General features: G+C 37.2%; 1 protein-coding gene and 1 non-coding gene across 4 annotated transcripts in view; one reads left to right on the top strand and one right to left on the bottom strand.

The window, feature by feature from the left end:
• The first annotated feature begins 3,593 nt into the window (after positions 1–3,593).
• Positions 3,594–16,159, top strand: part of ZFYVE16 (zinc finger FYVE-type containing 16) — a 42,340-nt gene continuing 29,774 nt past the window's right edge. Inside the window, exons 1-3 of one of the 3 annotated variants that reach the window (XM_045566102.1) lie at positions 3,594–3,737; positions 12,632–12,740; positions 13,402–15,668. In XM_045566102.1, the coding sequence (XP_045422058.1) occupies positions 12,671–12,740; positions 13,402–15,668 (2,337 nt within the window). In that variant the 5' untranslated portion in view covers positions 3,594–3,737; positions 12,632–12,670. Of the gene's footprint in view, positions 3,738–3,872; positions 4,011–12,629; positions 12,741–13,401; positions 15,669–16,159 lie in introns of those variants that run through there. The other 2 variants (XM_045566103.1, XM_045566104.1) reach the window with 2 other exon arrangements.
• Positions 6,020–6,078, bottom strand: LOC123648729. Its single transcript, XR_006738749.1, has one exon. It is a non-coding gene; the product is annotated as a U7 small nuclear RNA (small nuclear RNA).

Here is a 16,159-nt window from a genome sequence, read left to right on the forward strand (position 1 = left end):
ATTCTAAATTATAGCACTTGGTACAAAAGGAGAATAGGCTGTTGATAGAGTGTTCTTCAAGTTTGCTGTTATGACAAAGGCCTCCATCAGTAAGTGCTGCTGTACTTAACAAAGTAGTTATAACAGAAAGGAGAATTCCTGAACTTCAGGTTTTGTTCATAGATGAGCAAAAATATCCACACTGTAGGAACATCTGGTTTACTTACTAGATAAGGGTTGAAAAGCAGGTGATCACTAAATGACAAAGTGTAAAGTGTATCTTAGTAATAAGTCATTATGTGTGTGTCTGGTGGAACTAAGCCATAGTAATGAGGCACTGCTCTCTGTCAGAGTACAATTGACCAGATGTCTGCTCCACAAAAATGGTCATTGTAGATTTCCTCTCTCTAGTTAACAGCTTTGTGTATTGCTTCCCTTATGTAGGAGTTCAAAATCTAGCCCTGAGTTTCTGAACTCACATTTGTGCTTGTGGTCATGAAAGAAAAAGGGAACTACTTACTAGGAATTGGAAGAAATACATTGTCGATAGCTTTAAATCACTCATTGACTAAATCAAGTTTTCTCAACCTTGGCACTATTGATATTCTAGGCTGAAAAATTCTTTGTGTTAGGGGCTGTCCTGTGCATTGTAGAACATTTAGCAGCATCCCTGGCCTCTACCTACTAGACATTGCCAGCATTCCTTCAGTTGTGAGAACCAAAAATGTCTCCAGACATTGTCAAATGTCCTCTGGGAGGCAAAATCATCCCACCACTACCAGCATTGAGAGCTACTGGGTTAAATTAGTAGTCATTAATTTAAAGTTTGGTTAGTTGGTTGATTTCATCTCCTTTTGACTACTCCATGGATGACAAGTTTTATGGAATCCAAATTAAATACTCTCCTAAGGCATAATTAGGAAAGGTTGCTATACTTATAAAAATCTACTAAACTCTTGCAATTTGCTTTTGTTAGCTTCAGAATTAGATTCTCATCATTAAGTATTTGGCATTAAAAGATAAACAAGGGCTGTAAATTTTATATGGAGAAATATAATGCTTCTCCTTTAAAAAAAAATTACAGGTCTTCTTAAGGTGGCAATCATGTGGAGTGCCCTATGTCCTATTCTTGGTTTAGCAGACTAAGAAATTCAGTTTTAAAATATATTTGAAGGTAATTGTGCTCCAGGGAACTGATGTGCATTAGCCAAATTCAGAGGATACTGACATAAAAACATGAATATAATTGATCAATTTACCAAAAGAAATACAACTATTAAGAATAACAATATTCATTTATATTGAATGTCCCATTTGAGCACTTTATATGGATTATCTCATGCAATGTATTAGTTCTATCACATCACACTACACGAGCATCTAAGCTTAGCAAATCTAGGACACACTGCTAATAAGTGATGGAACTAGAATGCAAATTCAGGTAGTCTGACTCCAAAGACCATACTCTTAACAGCAGGGGTATTGGATTCTTTCTTAGGTTCACTGATCAACTTACTACATCTGTTACATTAGAATTTTTTTCTAGAGTAAAAAGGTAATATATATACATTGTAGAAAATTTAGAATATCCAGGATAAAAACATCTATATTCTAATCAGATACACATGACCACTGTCAACACTTTAATATACTTTCTTCACTCTTTTACACATATTGTATAACTGTAGCTGGCCTTATACTACATAAGCAATGTTAAATATTTTTACTATAAATATTTAAAATGTTTTTCATGAGGTAATTTTCCTGTCATTAAAAATTCTTTGTAAACATAATTTTAATAGTTTTAATCACACATGTGCAATAATACTATTATCTTATTATTATTATTATTTTTTTTTTTGAGACAGAGTCTCACTCTCTTGCCTGGGCTAGAGTGCTGTGGGGTCAGCCTAGCTCACAGCAACCTCAAATTCCTGGGCTCAAGCAATCCTTCTGCCTCAGCCTCCCGGATAGCTGGGACTACAGGCACGTGTCACCACGCCCCGTTAATTTTTTCTATTTTTGGTTGTTTGCCTAATTTCTTTCTATTTTTAGTAGAGACAGGGTCTTGCTCTTGCTCAGACAGGTCTCAAACTCCTGAGCTCAAGCAATCCTTCCACCTCGGTCTCCCAGAGTGCTTGGATTATAGGCATGAGCCACCGCGCCCAGCCACTAACTATTCTCTTAATGTTGAGTTTTAGACTTTTGTACATTTAAAAAATATAAATATTGCCATAGTAAGTATCTTTCCATATAAATCTTTGTCTTCTGGAATATCTCCTTATAATTTCTGAAAGAGAAATTATTGAATGAGATCATGTGAACATTTATAAGGTTCTTGATATGATCTGACAAACACTTTTGCAAAATCTTTGTCCTAATTTATATCCCCACTAGTATATGAGCGTCCACTCTCCTGTCACCAATGGAGTTTATTCACATTTTAAACAAATTGGCTAATTAGATCCATGGGAAATAATATCTCTTTAGTCTTTGTGTTATTATTGAGTTTGAGCATTAGTAAAATGTGTAGTAGGCATTTAAATTTCATATTTTGTGAATTGACCATTCATGTGTATATTTTTTCCATTTATCTGTTTTCTTTTTCTTTTTCTATTCTCTTTGTCCTCACACTGTATTATATAGATACTTCTGTCCCTAATATGCATTTGTATATATGAGTCTCTGTCACTAGACTGTGGTTCCATAGGGCAGTGGCCCCATTTTATCTGGGAACAATACCTAACACATAATAGGAAAAATGCATACTGTATTTTGTAGAATTATTCTCAGGATTAAATGACATGATGTAAGCAAAGCATCTAATGCATTGTCTGTCACACAGCACATGCTCAATAAATTATTTTAGGCAATCAGAAGTTTCGCTAGTGAACTAAAAGCACACAATTCCACAACGCAGCTTAGGAAAACCAAGATTAGAGATTAAATATCTCTGAAAGATCAGGAATTATAGTTGTAAATTCCAGATTTAGGATGTGATCCCTGATTCTCAAATCTTTCACCACAAATCCCATGTGACTGGAGTATTCTTCAATATTATAATTCTTGCAAGTTTTGAAAGATCAGTATGAACTTTGAGCTGTTAAAAACCTTTTAGGAACTGATTTTTTCCCCCCAGTCTGTAATGATACCCGGATCCTACACGGATCTCCTCCCTAATTAAATTTATGGGAAACCTGTGGTAAAACAGCAAAGCTAACAAGCACAGATGTACGTCACGTGACACGTTATTCCTCCATCAGAGAAGTTAGCTTTTGTTTTTGGGCAGGGGAGGCAGCTGCTCTAGTGGTCACTGTTAGAAAAGCAGAACTAAATCAGGAAGGGAAGGGCCGCAGGGAACGGCCAGTCGGCCGGAGGGCTCGGAGCTCAGGATTGCGATGGGAGCTTTGTATCGCTGCCGGGCGGGGGAAAGGGGGTGTGTGTGGGAAATCGGGGGTGGTGTTGCAAAACCTGTTTGAAGTAAAAAGTTCGGTTTTCGGGAGGCCAACAGTGCGGAGAACAGGCCAGGTGCGCCGCCAGGCAGACGGGCTTGCCCAGCACAGACCAGAGCGCCGCCAGCTCCGCGGACGAGCGGGCCGGGGGCGGGGAAGTGGCGTCTAGGTCAGCGAAGGGCAAAGGACGCCAGACGCTGACGCCAGTCGCCAACCGATCCCGGCATCTAGTGGGAAACTGAGTCCCGATCTAAGGCCGAACCTTCTGGCGTCCCCGTCACCCTGGAACCTCCTCAGGCACTTCCGGTAAGAAGCCGGCGACCCGGTTCGGACGTCGCGTCGCAGCGCAAAAGCGCCCGGCTACTGGCGGAGGCCGCGGACGCCGAGGGAGGGGGTCTGTAAGCCGAAGGGAAGCCGCCTCTGCGCCTGCGCTGTCGGCCGTGCCCGGAGAGGGGAGGGACGGGGAAACAATCGCTGAGCCGGTGTCTCGCACCCCCGGGGCTCCCGCCCGGGGTCGCTCTTCCCTCCTCAGCGTGGCGCAGCGTCGATCCCCAGAGAGCTCTGCAGGGGTGTGGGGAGGTAAGAGCCCCCGATGACAGGCCGTCTTGGCTTCTCCTCACCCCTGCTGCCCTCGCAGAGGGGGCCGGGTGGCCGCTCCGGGTCTGGCCCTCTTCCTCCGGGGACCGAGCCTGGATCCCCTGCCCGCTCCTTTTCCGAGGCCCCGGAGCTGGCCGTGGAGCCCTGGCCCTCAAACCTCTTGTCCCCACCGGACCGGACCGGACCAGACCGAGTCGGGAGGGCAATCACGGCGGCTGTTTACCCGGTTCCACCCACCCGGGCCGCCGGAGTGGCCGGCGCTGGTAGGGGAGCAACCCCGGGCCGCGGAGGGCGGAGGGCGGAGGGCGAAGCCCGGCGCCGCCGGTGTCGCCTGAGGAGGGGCTGTGACGGCAGAAGGGGACTGGAGTTCCCCCGGGCGATAGCCTCTACGAGGAAAGGACTCGGTCCCCGCCCACGAATCTGTTCTCGCTGGCGGTGCTCTCGCAATGTCCATTCCCGCACCAATGCACTTATCATTAGGGACCAAAAGGATGCGATGGCGTTTTTTCGCACTACCTTGTCTTTGGTACCTTTGAGAAACTCTAAAAGATGACCTTGCTTTTAACTCTTAACTTACTTGTACTAAAGTGATTGCAAATCTTATGTTCCAGACTAAGGATGTTTTTGTTAATTTGACTTGTATAAAAACTAGCCCATACATTTGATACTAAGTTAATCTTTTTTATTAAAAAATAGGCAATTTGTTGATTGAATCAGGTTCCTCCATTTATTCATTTGAGTTTGTCATCTCTTGAGTGGGCAGAAGATTAGTGGTTTGATACAGTAGAACTGTATTTAATTTTTCGCTTGATTTCTTCCCCTTTTCCTCCCCGGATGTTAAACTTCATGCTTAGTTAGCAAAAATCTGAAAAATATAATAAAGAACGAGGAAAAATAATCAACCATAATTCCACCATGTGAAAGTAATCAACCACTGTTAATATTTTCACAGTTTTCCTTCAAGTCTTTTTTTCTTCTGTGCATTTTCTTGAGATGAGGAGATTTTATACGCAGTTGGATTGTCTGCTTTCCTTGGCTAAAATCATATTTTAAGCATTTCCCCATGTTTTAAAAAAGCTTCATAAACATAACTTTATGAATTTTTGATTATACAAGTAATACATGAGCAAAGTATTTTTTGAAACAGTTATATTACAGATAAAGCTAAATTCCCATTTATTATCCCCAATGATAATTTTATATGATATAATAGTACCACAGTTCATCTAACATTATGATTGGGGATAATCATACTTAAAATTATTAAAGACCAAAACAGTTTTTGTTTTCTAATGCAGTCTACTTACCATTTTGGAAATTTAAACTCAGAAAATTTTAAATGTTTTATTTATTTGTTGAAAAATGACAGTAAAACCATTATATATTAAGTAAAATAATTTTTGAGTGAAACTGTTCTCTAAAATAAAACTTAAGAAGGGTGGCATTGTTTTATGTTTTTGCGAATCACTTTAATGTCTGGTTTTATAAAGACGGAGCTGGATTTTCGTATTTGCTCCTCTAGTCAGTTTGGTGTGCTATCTTATTTAGGTTGAAGCATATGAAGAAACTCCAGCTTTGCACAGGTATGTTGTTTGAAAAGGGAGGGTCCTTCAGGCCTCCTAAAAGGTTCTTAGGGCTATCCAGGGGTCCTCAGACCACAGTTTGACAAAGCTGATTTAACCATTCTTGGACTGATGGGCTGTTAGGTTGTTTACAGTTTTACGCTATTACAACCATTGGAACATTGAAAGTTTTTTGTGTTCTTTTGTATAAGTGCTAGTGTTTTTCTATAAGGAGGATTGCTATGGCGTAAAGTACTTTTTTTTTTAAGTTTGATAAACATTACTTTTGATGCCTATGTAATTTTCTATTGAGCACTAATGTTGGTATTAGGATTGTTTTGACTAATCATTTGGTGAAATGTCTTTGCGTGTTTTTAGTTGTTTTGAATTATCTGCTTTGTTTTTGTTTTTTTGTTTTTTTTGGAGGGAGAAGGTTCAGGCAAAAACTGGACACCTGCTAGACTAATTCTAAAAGAGCTGTAACACTGGGATTATTTTCTTAAATTTCTAAAAAGAGAATTGTTAGGTCAAATATTATGACTCTTTTTGAGAGTACTGATACTTTGTCACATTGTTTTCTTGAGAGATTGTACCAGTTTGCTTTCTGTCAGCAGTGTCTGAGATGCTTTATTTAAAGTCACACCCTTACCAATATTGAGTACTTTTATTATTAAAAATTTTTGTTTAAATTTAATAGGCAATAAATGGTATGTGTTCTTACTCTCATTGCCTGTATAGTGCACTGAATATTTTTCATAATCTTACCAGTTGTCTGTCAACATTTGCCCATTTATAGCCCAAGTGTTTTTGTAACAAATTTTCATCTTTTTATATTGTAAGGATACTGCTATAATTTTTTTTTTAGGAAAAGAACAAAATTTTTTTTTCTGTTTACAAAAGTATATGCTTGTTAGAAAAAATAGTAAAATAGTATAAAGACATAAGGTAGTACTGAAAGGCTTATGTAAACCCATTCCTAACAGTTTGATGATGTTTGTTCCTCCATATTTTTTTTTGAAACTGGGCCTTAGCTAATACTATTTTTTTTTTACATTTTATTTGTAAAAATAGGTTTATACTGCGTATAAAGTTTTGCAATTTGATTTTCTTTAATTTAACATTATATATTGGTTGTTTTTCTATAGAAGTATGTAAAACTCTGGGCAAAGTTTTATCCAGTGTGATTTTAGGAACATGAATTGTGATCTTTAGTTATCTGATGGCAAGCTCTTGTCCTCTTCTATATTCCCTTCCTAGGTGATCCCATCCATTAACAGCTGTGTGTTGCCAATTCCCAAATCTTTGTCTATCTCAGACTTCTCTCCTGCATTCCAGATTCTTATATTCAACTGCCTATTGGATATCTCTCCCAGGATGTTCTCAAGGTACTTCAGATAGTCCAAAAGTGAATTCATGTCTTTCCTTAAACCTGCCCCTCTTTGTATTGCTTGTCATGGTCAGTGATACCACCGTCTACCAAGTTACCCATAATGGAAACCTGTTAGTAATCCTAGCTTTCTCCCTTGCTTTTTCACTCTCCAAAAGTTCTCATTCTTTAGCCATTTTTATATGTATTTCCTTTTTTTTTTGAGACAGAGTCTCGCTTTGTTGCCCGGGCTAGAGTGAGTGCCATGGCATCAGCCTAGCTCACAGTAACCTCAAACTCCTGGGCTTAAAGGGATCCTACTGCCTCAGCCTCCCAAGTAGCTGGGACTACAGGCATGTGCTACCATGCCCGGCTAATTTTTTCTTTTTTCTATATATATATTTTAGTTGTCCAGATAATTTTTATTTCTATTTTTAGTAGAGACAGGGGGTCTCGCTCAGGGTGGTCTCGAATTCCTGACCTTGAGCGATCCACCCGTCTCAGCCTCCCAGAGGGTTAGGATTACAGGCGTGAGCCACCGCGCCTGGCCTGTATTTCCTTTTCATCTCCACTGTATTGTCTCAGCTCGGGCCCTCATCATCTCTCACCTTAACCATTTTAGGACTCTCCTTACTATTGGTTTTGTTGGTTTTCTGATTAATCTTCCATGTTGCTGCCAGTTTTTTTTTTTAATCATGAAGAGATTTTTAAAAACTTATATTGTAAAGCAAATATTGTAAAGATTTGTATGTAAATCTGAGAGTACATAAATAGCCAAGTGAGCGAAAATGTTACCTACAACAAGTTATCCTATGTGCACATGAATAAACTTTAGAACAGGTACTTTATCTTACATTTCTATTATGTCTTCTACTGAATGTGGTAGATTGCTGGCACAATAAGTACATCTTGACCAACTGAAATGGGAAATGTATGCAGCTTAATAAGGTTTCATGTTAAAAGGTTTCAATATACAGTATTTACATTGTCATACCTTTTACCAATTATTGGATTATATTATTATTATCCTACCTTATTTGTGTCTTTCTAAGCACCTCAAATAACATAATGCTTAGTGGGGCATTGCTATACAGTTATGTTTTGTAAATAGATGTTATTTAATGAATTTCATAGTTTATTTTTTAAAAATTCTCTGGCTTTTGTTAATGAGAAACTAAGTGTTTTAGACTTTTCAGTTCCTGTGCTTTATTTTTTAAGTACATGCTATATTCAGAGTTCCTTTAATTTACTGTCTGTGTTTATCAAAGGAATATCTGCACATAACGAGTCAAATTTTACTTCAAGGTTTATAATGAAAAACAATAGTCTTCTACCCCAATTCTTCTCACCCTTGAATCACACTCTCCAGAATCAACCACCCTTAATCACCACTTCCTGTCTGAATCACTGAATAAGGAAATAATTTGGGCGACTATTTTCTGAAGTTTTTCAAGGATGGATGGTACATAACTTATTAATAGTAACAGATGCATAAGAGAGAAGTTAATTTATTTCATAAATTGGATGGCTTAGGGCATTGAGGATTAAATCTCTTACTAAACCCTTATTGAGAAAGGCTGCTCCAGAGTCAGTGACTTCAACTCTTTTTCACCTTCAGTTTTTTAAATAACATGTTTAGATACACAGCTATATCTCCATTCCCACCCTACCCCAATTTTAGGTATCATTTACCAGTTTTCTATTATAGAAGATGGGAATTTTGGTTTGTTGCACCAACTCCTACCTTTAAATGCTGCACTGCCTTTCTCCACCTCTCCATTCTGTATTCTCAAATTAGTTATATGTTAACTTTTAGTTATTTAGTATTTATATCATCATTTTAACTGTATAAATATTATATGCACCTGAGCGAGGTAAGTGTGGTATTATTCCCTTTCTTTTATAATTTTTTGTTTTTCCTACAGTTAATAACTGTAGGAAATTACCATTTATGTATCTTTATAAATACATTTTATATGTTTTTAATGTATCTTTTGTATTTATTTGATCTATTAACCCTTCAGACAAGATACAGCAATCTCCTCTTAGTAAATTCAATTACATCTGATAATCTGTTTGTTTTGCAACATCTTCCTATGATGGTCTGTCACCCTGATTCCATCTTGATGGGTTGCTCTCTGGGCCTGTTGCACAGCTCTTTTCCTCAACTGTCCTTTTATAGTCACTGTGAATTCCATTCGTCTCTCTCCTGTGTTGGATATCCTATTTCCTGGATTTCAGGTTTTCCGTTTTCTTGATGTCTCCCTCATGTTGGTAGAGCATATCTTTCAGTAGCTTCTTGAGAAAGACTGAATGGGAGGCAAATTTTTTGGGTTCTTGCATGTCTAAACTTTTTTTATTCAACCCTCACACTTCATCGATAGCTTAGCTAAGTATAGAATTCTAGGTTGTAAATCGTTTACTTTTAGAATTTTGGAGGCATGACTCCATTGTTTTGTATTAAAGCTTCTGTTGCTATTGAGAAGCCTAATGTAGATACAATAACCGGTCCTTTGATTGTGACCTATTATTTTTCTCTGGAAGCACTTATATTTATTCAACAAGTATGTGTTGAGCACATTTTATGTGCCAGGCACTGGTCAAGACACTTTGAACATATGATTGAACAAAAATATAAGATCCCTACCCTTATGGAGCTTAAATTCAGAGAAGGGGGAATTGTTACAGATGATAAACAACAAATGTAATAACTAAATTATACAAAATGTGAGAAGGTTATAAAGTAAATAAGTGCTTTAGAAAAGAGAAAGCAGAGCAGAATGGGGTGGGGAGGTCAGTAGTATTGGAGATAGGAAAGGTGGGATAGTATTAAATGGGGTGATCTTCCCTTAAACCAATCAGGTATTCTGAAATTTCACAATCGTGTGAGTTGTAAGAGTTTTTCATTTATGTTTGGGGACCTAAATGGACCCGTCCCACCTGGAGAACTGAATCCTTCAGTTCTAGGGTATTTTATTTGACAATTCCTTCATTTTCCCTCTTTTCTTTCTTTCTAGACCTCTTATTTGAATATCGAACCTCATTAGATTGATTCTCTAATGTTATTATCCTTTCTCTCCTATTTTCCATCCCTTTCTTTTTGTTCTACTTTCTAGGATATTTTCTCAACTTTATTTTCTCACACCTTGATTGCATTTTTAAAAATAAACTTTTTATTTTAGAACAGTTTTAGATTTACAGAATTATTGTAGATAATAGAGTTTCTACATACCTCACACCCAATTTATTATTAACAGATTAATATGGTACATTTGTTAATGATTAGTGAACCAATATTGATACATGATTATTAACTGAAGTCCATACTCTATTCACACTTTGTCACTTTTCCCTAAAATGCCTTTTCTATTGCAGGATCCCATCCAGGATACCATATTATATTGAGTAGTCATGTCTCCTTAGGTACCTCTTAGTTGTGACAGTTTCTCAGACATTCCTTGTTTTTGATGCCCTTGACAGTTTTGAGGATTACTGGTCAGGTATTTTGTAGAATGTCAGTTGGGATTTGTCTCATGTTTTCCTCATGATTAGATTGGGGTAATATGTTTTGGGGAGGAAGACAACAGAGATAAAGTGCCATTCTCATCATGTCATGTCAAGCATCCATGCTATCAACATGATTTATCACTTTTGATGTTAACTTTGATCACCTGGCTTGAGGTAGTGTTTGTTAGGTTTCTCCACTGTAAAGTTATTTTCTTTTTTCCTCCCTTCTGTACTTTTTAGAAGAAAGTCACTATGTATAGTGCACACTTAAGGAGTGGGAAGTTCTGCTTACTTGAGAGCAAAGAATCATCGTAAATTATTTGGAATTATTTTTGCATGGGAGATTTGTTGTCCTCCCCATTTACTTATTCAGTCATTTATTTGTGTCAGGATGAACTCATAGATTTTTTTATACTTTGGGTTATAATCTGGTGCTACTATTTTATTTTGTTTCAGCCTTGGCCATTGGGAGCTCTTTCACTTGGCTCCTGTATCCCTCTGACATATTACCATCATGTGTGTGCACATACGTGTGTGTGTGTGCATAAACTTTTACTTTCTGGCATTGCGAGATGCTCCATGCTCATCTTGTTTATTTCCTGCTCCAGTCCTAGAATCAGCCATTTCTGCAAGGAGCCCTGATTACTTTTGTTGGAGAATGGTATTAGAAGCCAAGATGTGGGTGCTAAGTATGCTTGTTTTCACTGGGATGCCATTGCTTCTAGGCCTTCTCAGCTGACAGAACAAGGAGATATATGTATTTATACTAACTTGTATTACACATACCTATAAATATTTCTATGTATAACCATTGGTATCCATATTAAGCTAAACATGAATTTATATTGATGTCTGCAACTCAATTCAATTACGACATAGATCATTTTAGCCACCTCCCCTTGTTTATCTATAATCTCCTCCTTCAACAGTGAGAACTCCAGCTTCCACCATCTGCCATGCATGTACTTAATTGTTCAATTCCAGTATACAGGTATAGTGGTTTCAGAATTGTTAACTTCACCATGGAAAACACCTTTATCAACTAGAGTACGGTGCCTGCTTCCCTTTGCTCTTAGTTTACTCATTTCCAAAGGTCAGCACCTTATTCCTGCAGTGAGGTATTTCATACATTTGGAATAAAGTTAGCCTCTTTTGTCACATTCTTTTTTTTTTTTTTTTTTTTTTTTTTGAGACAGAGTCTCACTTTGTTGCCCAGGCTAGAGTGAGTGCCGTGGCATCAGCCTAGCTCACAGCAACCTCAGACTCCTGGGCTTAAGCGATCCTACTGCCTCAGCCTCCCGAGTAGCTGGGACTACAGGCATGAGCCACCATGCCCGGCTAATTTTTTTTTTTTGTATATATATTTTTAGTTGGCCAGATAATTTCTTTCTATTTTTGGTAGAGACGGGGTCTCACTCTTGCTCAGGCTGGTCTCGAACTCCTGACCTCGAGCGATCCACCCGCCTCGGCCTCCCAGAGCTAGGATTACAGGCGTGAGCCACCGCGCCCGGCCTGTCACATTCTTTTATTCCGTCCTGGGATCCCCCGACCTCCTAAATAGCTTTTTAAAATTTGCGCACATTGAGGTTTGTTCTTTATGGTGTAAAGTTCTACAGGTATTGACAAGTGATTATTGTCTTATATTCACGATTATAGTATCATACAGAATAGTGTTATTAACCTAAAAAAATCTGTGTTTCACCTATTCAACCCTCCGCCACTCCAAACCACTAGCAATCACTGATTTGTTTACTGTCTCTGTAGTTTTACCTTTTCTAGACTGTCACATAATTGGAATCATAAAGTATGTAGACTCTTTCACTTGTATATATTTAAGATCCACCAGTGTCTTTTTGTGGCTTGATAGCTCATTATATTACTGAATAATATTCCATTGTATGAATATTCCACAGTTTTAGGACATGTTGGTTGCTTCCATCTTTTGGTAGTTAAGAATAAAGTGCTTTATATGCATTCACATCTAAGTTCATTCATTCTTTTTCTCTTTTTTTTCAAGAGACGAGGTCTTACTCAGTAGCCCAGGCTGGAGTGTAGTGGTGTGATCACTGCAGCCTCAAACTTCCTTGACCATGTTTCCTGGTGTGAAATAAATGGCATAATATTTATGTTATAGAATTAAATGAAATATCATACTTTTTATTTTCTAGGCATACAAGAATTAAATTCTGAGTAAGTCTACAGGTAGGATGGATAGTTATTTTAAAGCAGCTGTCAGTGACTTGGACAAACTCCTTGATGATTTTGAACAGAACCCAGGTTTGTTGGTTTCTCATTTTTACCATTAATGGAATTTTAAAATGTCTGTAATTCACTTATTACAAGTATAGAGTAATATTAGCAAAATTTGATTTCAATTTTGGTCACATTGTTATCTTCTGTAAAAAGTTCACTTATTTAATAATAACATTAATTTATTCTTATATTGAATGGTACCAATAGTCAGAGATAGAAGAAAACTAGAAGGTTTTTTCTAGATACAAATTAGGTGTAAGAAAGATCTTTGAAACCAGTATATAAGCAAGCTAAAAGCAACTCGAAAGCTTTACATAAATTGGTATTTCATTACTATGAGAGATGGTATTTTCCTCAGAATGAAGGCTAGGAAACTGGAGGGCAGAACAAAGAAGCTAGATTGTTTTTCAGCTCTTCCTTAGTCTGGTTTTTATAGCACAACTGAGTTATTTCAAGTGGAATGTCTATCACTTTATGACATCTACATTCAAAAGTGAAAAACAAAAAGTATTTTAAAGCCAAATAAAAATAGTTTTGGAGGTTATTTCCATTTTGCAAAAGAGTAATCTATGGTCTTTAAAAAAATTTTATTTAGTTTATAAGTCTTAGGAAATGTGATATCTTTATAATAACTTTTGTTTGACTTAGATCTCCTGAATAACGGTGTATCTCTGTTTTTAATTAGATGAACAAGATTATCTCCAAGATGCAAAAAATGCATATGATTCTAACTACTGCTCAGTTTCTTCAGAGCTGACTTTCTCACCACTAACTTCATTGCTACCAAAGGACCAACAATGCATTAATAGCTGTGCCTCATCAGATACATTCTGTGAAACAAATGAGAGTTCCCTAAATGATAAAACACTTGGGGGACTAACTTCTATACAAAATGAAAAAAATGTAACAGGACTTGATCTCCTTTCTTCTGTGGATGGTGGTACTTCAGATGAAATCCAGCCTTTGTATATGGGACGATGTAGTAAACCTGTCTGTGATCTCATAAGTGACATGGGTAACTTAGTTCATGCAACTAATAGTGAAGAAGATATTAAAAAATTATTGCCAGATGATTTTAAGTCAGATTCTTTGATTGGATTAGATTTATCTTCAGTGTCAGATACTCTTTGTGTTTCTTTAACAGACCATGATAATGATATTGTCAGAGAACAACAGAATGATGTCAACTCTGAATTACAAAACAGAGAAATCAGTGGAACCAAAGAATTAGTTATAAAAGTAGATACAACAATTTCAGATTCTTGTAATTACAGTGAAACAGAAAATTTAAAGGATAAAAAGATCTCTAATAAGTTAGAACCAATTGTTGATACTAACATGCCATCTGCTTTGACTCAACAAAATTCCAAAATGTTTGATGCCAAAAACAACCTACAACACAAGAGCCAACCATTTGAATTATTAAAAGATGATGGCTGTTTGGTAAAAGAGGAAGTCGATATGGCAATTGTAACTGCTGTAGAATGTTTAAAAGAAGGAGACAACTCAAGTGCTTTGTCTTGCAGTCTTCCAAAGAATGAAGGTTTATGCTTAAATGATTTAAATTCAAGAGATGAAAATTTCAAATTACCTGACTTTTCCTTTCAGGAAGATAAGGCTGCTGCATTTATAAAACAATCTGCAAAAGAAGACTCAAGAAATTTAGACCCTAAAGATAATAATGATACAATCCAAGGTTCCTCTTCAACTTCACATGTTTCAAGTGAAGATGTACAGTCCTCATTGTCCTGTCTTCCAGTATCTGAGTCTTTGTGTGAATCATTAATTGAAAGTAAAGCACCTGGTGATTTTTTACCTCAGAATGAACCTAAAGATAATGTAAAAGATGCAGTGATCATGCATGAAGAAATACAGAAGCATATTATTCTAGGTGGGGAACCATGCAAGGGGACTGATTTTTTGAAACAGGAAAAATGTAAAAACATATTTCTTCAGCCATTAACTGAAAAGATGGAAGATAGAAAGGTAGATCCTGACCAGACAGTAGTCAGAGTTGAATCTTTGGATTACCCTGATAACACCAGTTCTTCTACAGCTACAGAATCTCAAGTGGAGCTTTCTGACACTAATGTCCCAGAGTCTTCTGGTGGTTGTGAAGGTTTCACTTTCTCAAGCAATGATATGGATGGACAAGACTTAGGTTACTTTAATATTGATGAAGGCACGAAAAGTGGCACACTAATTAGTGATGCTGAACTTGATGCCTTTCTGACAGAACAGTATCTTCACACCACTAACATAAAGTCTTTAGAAGACAATGTAAATGACTCAAAATTGCCAATGAATCAAGCAGATATAAAAGGCTTAGATGATGGAAACACCAATAATATATATTTCAATGCAGAAGTAGGAGCTACTGGGGAAAGTCATGGTATTGCTATGATTTGTGAAGCAGTTGATAAACGAAATACAATAGAAAATGGTGGCCTTTCTTTAGGGGAAAAAGGCACAATTCCAGTTGAACAAGGGTTACGTACTAGTAAGTCTGAGATTAAAAATGAATTATCAGTCTCTGATATTAATAGTCAATCTATTCATGTTGGAGGGGCAAGACCTAAGCAATTGTTTAGCCTTCCATCCAGAGCAAGGAGTTCAAAGGACCTGAATAAGATGGATGTCTCAAATATGCCAGAAAGTGAATCCAGCATAGCAAATGCCATTGTTTCAACTACTTGTAATACAAATTCTACAACTGATCCTCAGGTTAGCTTCGACTCTAATTACATTGATATAGAAAGTAATTTTGAAGGTGGATCCAGTTTCGTAACTGCAAATGAAGATTCCCTACCTGAAAACACTTGCAAAGAAGGCTTGGTTTTGGGCCAGAAACAACCTACTTGGGTTCCTGATTCAGAAGCTCCAAACTGTATGAACTGCCAAGTCAAATTTACTTTTACAAAACGGCGACACCACTGCCGAGCATGTGGGAAAGTAAGTTATAAAGATCTTTAAGTTTTTTATTCTTTTGAGATACTCTAAACAAAATCTAATGTGACAGAAAAGGCTGATTAACAGATGATTACAAGATTGAGTTAGTTTAAAATCAATGCTTTTCACCTACCCATCATAAAAATATATAAAGCACTGTCATTTTACAGATTTCTTGATGGTTAAATAAAAGTTACATTATCGTGGGTATTAATTGCATGCTGGGAAATGAGAAACAATTACTTAATACTTATTTTTGTGAAATTGAAGACTATGTGTTCTTATCTCTCTAATATTGACATATCACGTGTTCCAAATTCAGTTGCATCTCCCTTTGTCCTTGAATATTTAATTCCAAGACCACAGTGCAGCTAGTGTTGTAATGAACATCCAGGGAAACACTGAAAAGCAAATTGGCTTGCACAAGGTTCAGAATACTGAAGCTGACCTCATTTGTGTTCAAATTTGGTATTTTGCATTCTTATAACAGTGAA

Source organism: Lemur catta, chromosome 12 (assembly GCF_020740605.2).
Source record: "Lemur catta isolate mLemCat1 chromosome 12, mLemCat1.pri, whole genome shotgun sequence".
Classification (NCBI taxonomy): Eukaryota; Metazoa; Chordata; class Mammalia; order Primates; family Lemuridae; genus Lemur; species Lemur catta.